The 5,000-nt window shown below is 42.7% G+C and overlaps 1 protein-coding gene across 2 annotated transcripts in view; it reads right to left on the reverse strand.

Moving 5' to 3' along the window:
* Positions 1–3,931, reverse strand: part of c17h8orf34 (chromosome 17 C8orf34 homolog) — a 91,513-nt gene extending 87,582 nt beyond the window's left edge. For both annotated transcript variants that reach the window (XM_042067500.1, XM_042067499.1), the window contains exon 1: positions 3,680–3,931. In XM_042067500.1, coding sequence (XP_041923434.1) covers positions 3,680–3,748 — 69 coding nt within the window. In that variant the 5' untranslated portion in view covers positions 3,749–3,931. The remainder of the gene's footprint in view (positions 1–3,679) is intronic.
* Between the last annotated feature and the right edge of the window lie 1,069 nt (positions 3,932–5,000).

Here is a 5,000-nt window from a genome sequence, read left to right on the forward strand (position 1 = left end):
ATGTTGGAAAATGAGCGTTCTAAAGAATATCTAGGTTCATTGAATTCAACATAGAATTTTAGAACCTTGAATTGTTGCGGAACGGAATCTCATGTTAGAATGTTCAAAAACCTACAGCTGAACGGTACAGATCTCATTGTCTAAGTCAGGACAGATGGGCTGAGTTAAAAACACACCTCCAGCTTAATCACAGCCGTTACACAGGCATGGAATTTCCCTTTATAAACGGAGGCCTCATTATATTTTCATACAGTTACTTTCATCCTACAGTAGCTCTCTCCACTGTGCAAACAATCATTGTGTTTAGTACTCCCGATAATGCTGATGATAGAGCCACACTTCACACTGTAGCGTCATACAATAATGTTGGGGAAAGGTTCAGTGTCCCAGGTACTGGGGTTTCTTAGGGAACCTGATGATTACTCTAAAATAATATCCCAGGAATAGACATAATGAGACCTATTGTACTTCCCTTTCAAAGGGTTTGGTTACTCACAGACATCCTCTGACATGTTCTCTTCAAATGCACATAGAAAAAACTGCACAGTATGCTTAAGTGCTGCAGCTAGGTGTGTCTAAAACTACAGTCCTCAAAGACTAACCATAGTACTGCTGAACTGCCTCTCTCCAGGAGAGATTGTAGAAAATAATGAATTCACAAGACCAACAATCACGAAAAAACACCCACATAACTTGATATAATAAAGGAAGACATGACAGTCCTGTGACTCTATACTTTGTCATGCTGTTAATGGACTGCACAATTGCAGGAAATGTCACTTTAATTTTCTGTTGTAGGTCTACTTTCCAGTGTTAACCTACAGTCAATAACTATTGTCAGTGTTCAACCAAATGTGTTTTTCCTCTGAAGAGAAGCTCATTTGGAGTCAAGTCCTGATTTGACAAGTACTGGTATGTTTGTCTGATCTCATAGACGGCAGATGCATGCCTGATCAGAGACAGATCCGAGAAGCTGTCAGTTGCCTTCTGGGATAATAAAGTCTCACAATGACATCTGCACTCATTTACCTAATATCCAGGCACTTTGTCATATTGAATAGATTTATCACCAGTGCTTATGTAACAGCAGCCGACAGGTACAGTAGCAGCGCTGCACGTAAATAAAGCACTAAGCTACATTTACTCAAAGGTCTCCTGCTGCAATGAGGCTTGATTGTTGGTCCTCATCTGCAGGTTGCTTTAGATAGAAATCCGCCACATGAGTAAATGTGAAATGCAAATGTGCACGTCTTTAAAAATACAACATGAACAAGACAATCTTCAACAATTCAGTGAGGAAATTGCATTCTCTCATGTCATCTACTCGTACAGTCTTTAATCAGATAGCCTTGCACTTAACCAGTGTTGAAAGTTAGCACAGGGCAACCTCCTTGAGTTCAGAGATGACCCAGATCAGGAGATCTCCAATGATTTGATCTCACTCTACCATCACATGCACCACCACGCATGCATATTACATGTAGCCTGACCTCAATTTCCAGTTCACATACAGCCAGAGCATTTCTGATGTATGCTCCATTGGAGTCTATTATATTGAGCTGATGTGTTTGAAATGCCTCTGTCATAATGAAAGCAAATGTGTGAGGGAAGAATTAGATACATAATCCTCAGCTGAACTGAGTGTGCATAATTTTGTCTTGAATGTAGGTCTGATCTGATTTTTTTTTTAATGCTGAACACTTCAATAAATAGGCCTATAAATCTGCTTTTCAAATTGTTGTTCTCCTGCAACAGCAGCAAGAATGTCACAAGTGATTCAATTTCATATCTTGTAAAAGCAGATGAGGAGAAAGAAGACATTATTAATGTGACTAACTTATTATGCAAACAGACAAGTTGTTCAGTGGGAAATTAAAAGCTGCTTGCTCGGGGCAGGTGCATCACTGACTTTACTTGAACCCTATCTCATTCCGTAAAGAAGAAATCCGTACAAAGGCGTACAACCAGGTGCTTTCATCCCTAGCCAAAGTCAATCTGCAATCTGCTGCCGCGGCGGAACCGCCAGCGAGCGCGCTTCTCGCGTCGCTCCTCTCTCCCACGACCGATGAGACGCTGCGTTCGCTTAGGGGATGATCATGTCAAAGGCAGAGCGGAACGACACGATCGCCGGCTGCCTGACAGCGTGACGGGGCCAGCTTTCATGTGACAGACAAGATCGCGGGCTGCGACGCTACCGCCTGGGCTGCTGTCCATGGTGCTGGTGCGCTCCGCTTTCCGCTATTTGGATCTGCTCTGCTTCAACTTTCTGCCTGTTTAGCATTCATTCTCCGTATACAGGAGCGACCACTGAGGACTTGATACATCAGCAGTTTGGTAGCCTTGCATGGTCCAAAACAGACATGCACAGCAGGCACACAAGATATCTACACACTCTCACTTGTGCATATTTTATAATCTCCAATCGTACTACTGCCTATACATCTAGCCTATTCATGTGAGCTATTGTAAACATGATAGAAAATACACGATGGAGTAACATAAAAATGCAAGTTAAACCGTATTTGATACCCATCTATTCACTTCAGGAACCATCTAGTGAAATATGTCAGTATCTGGTTATGCCACCTGTAACAAAGTACAGTCCAATTTTGAATCAAAACGGTAGTGTATGAGAGACACAGTGTATTTATCTTTCAAAGTCAAAAACGTGCCCTTTTGCTCCACATACAACAGTTGACACTGTATGGCACAGGAACAATAAACCACATCAGGGACAGTGAACTCTTAAATGCCTGGCAACAAAGCTATCAACTCCCTCGAAACACAAACATAGTCCCTGCTGTTTTCATGGTAGCCTCGGTCATTAAGACTAGTCAAGTCAAGTCATGGACTACAGGTCCATGTGATAATGGTCAGCATGTTTGCATGACGCTTTGTTTAGGCTATATGAGTTACAAATGCAGAAGCATTTTTGTTCTCATTTTCAGAGGGGGTAAAACGTAGTATGTGTGTTGGCTCTTAATGAATCAGGCTGCTTGCTGGGGAATCAAATAGACTATAGTAGGATAATCCGAGGTCAGATTTTTTTTGTCTTGCAAATCGGAGTGATCCTGTTTGTCATATGACATCAAACAGAAGTAGCCTGCATCTTAACACTGTCCACTTTGAAATCTTACACATACACCTACATTTTTTTCCCGACTAAACAGAGTAGCCTACTGGTAGTCGATTAAGCTTGTGTCAAGAAACGTGAGATTCTCATGAGTCCAGTCAGCACGTTACCTCAATTTACCTTGCCTGTCAAACTCGGCAAATTCCCAGATCAACCAAAAACCCTGCGTCTGTGATAGTAGGACACCGACATAAATGGCTAACAGGTATGCAACTTAAACTTAATTAGCTGCTGCCGGGCTATAAAAGTAAAATCAATAGATTATTCAGAATACTATAGTGGCACTGTCACAGGTTCTGAATTTCATTGCAGCTGAAACGGCGAACTTCGGGGATGGTCGAATGAGCTCAAAATACCGCATACCCCGTTTCTGAGAGTACAGGCTGTATAGATATTGTGGTGCAAAAGCGACAACAGTGATATCTGCCTTGACCAAATTCGGATTTGCAGTCTTAATGCCGCAGACCGGCAGGCTAAAATTCTGCTGGTCTTCAGTGTAATGTTACAGACTGCAAATACAAAACTGACCCATGGATAACAGCTTACCTCAAACAAAGGTCCGATTTTGTTTTTCTCCAGGTAGGACTGAATTCTCGACTGCTGTTGAGACGCCATGAAGAAACTGTATATATTTTATAAAACGTTACGGAACATAAAAACATTGACAGAAGCCGTTGTGCACAAGCTTGCTCACAAAACGATTAAGCTACGAATCGACAGGCTACTATATAAACTAATTGACAGGATGTCAAGAGCGAAAAGTTAGCGCTGCCACAAAGCACATTGTTGAAAGTACCATTCAGGGCTTCTCGTGTCTTGGTTACTACTGAACGGGACCATCCCCTCTCGCTCTCGGTGGAGTGGCTCCTAGCGACGGAGTCTCTCTTAAAGCCAATGGTGAGGATGGTTGTTTAATCGTGATTGGAAATCACCTGCCCATTGGCTTGCACTGTAGATAGAAAAGGTCCTCTGGTGTTTACGTGGGCGTGTTTGGAGGCAAGCCTAGCTTCTGAGCGCTGTTTGTGTTAATATGGTCTTTGCCCTTCACTAATGGCTCCTCCTGCAAATTGTTTAATAAACTTTAATTACACAGTCCGTCTGACACAGTGGCGAGATAGTGGTACAGTTGTCGAGAAGTCTCTTCAGTCGATGCAAGAATCCACTAACATATTCTTAAACCAGGGTGTTTTTCCTGGTAAAGAGAGTTAAAAGATCAGAACCGAGAGTTACATGATCCCCATAGAACCATATCTCTCCCACCAGTCAAAAATTTTTCAAATGCTTAACATTTTCAAAGTTTCAAATGCTATTCTAAAGAACAAAGAACATCTTCCTGCTGCAGGCTCAGCTTAAAAAAAAAAAAACATCCTCCCCCATATGCATACATCCATTCCTCACACACACACCTTGATTAAGAACATCAATATCAAGGAGACGCACATATTTCCAAGAAATAAAAAGTCTATCTGCAGGTGGAACATCCTGCTTAGGTAGTGTTGTTGGATGATGACTGCGCATTTATACCAGCTGGGAATGGCAGAGCTGTGAGGGACTGTTTCTGTGCCCACTGTTACATAGCTGCCTAGTAATGTGCCTGCACCACAGGCCTCTGCCAAGGAGAAGAAGGCTGAATGGATAACTTTCTATTCAGTTTACAGCTGCATCTGTTTCAATGTCAAGGCAAGGTGACTGTGGAAGGGTTTGCGCTCCCCAAAGACAAAGTTTGTGAACAGAAACATGGGAATTTAAGGGGCAGCCGTGGCCTACTGGTTAGCGCTTCAGTCTTGGTTGCCGGTTCGAACCCTGACCAGTAGGAACGGCTGAAGTGCCCTTGAGCAAGGCACCTAAGCCCTCACTACTCCTCGGG

Source organism: Alosa sapidissima, chromosome 17 (genome assembly GCF_018492685.1).
Source record: "Alosa sapidissima isolate fAloSap1 chromosome 17, fAloSap1.pri, whole genome shotgun sequence".
NCBI classification, from domain to species: Eukaryota; Metazoa; Chordata; class Actinopteri; order Clupeiformes; family Clupeidae; genus Alosa; species Alosa sapidissima.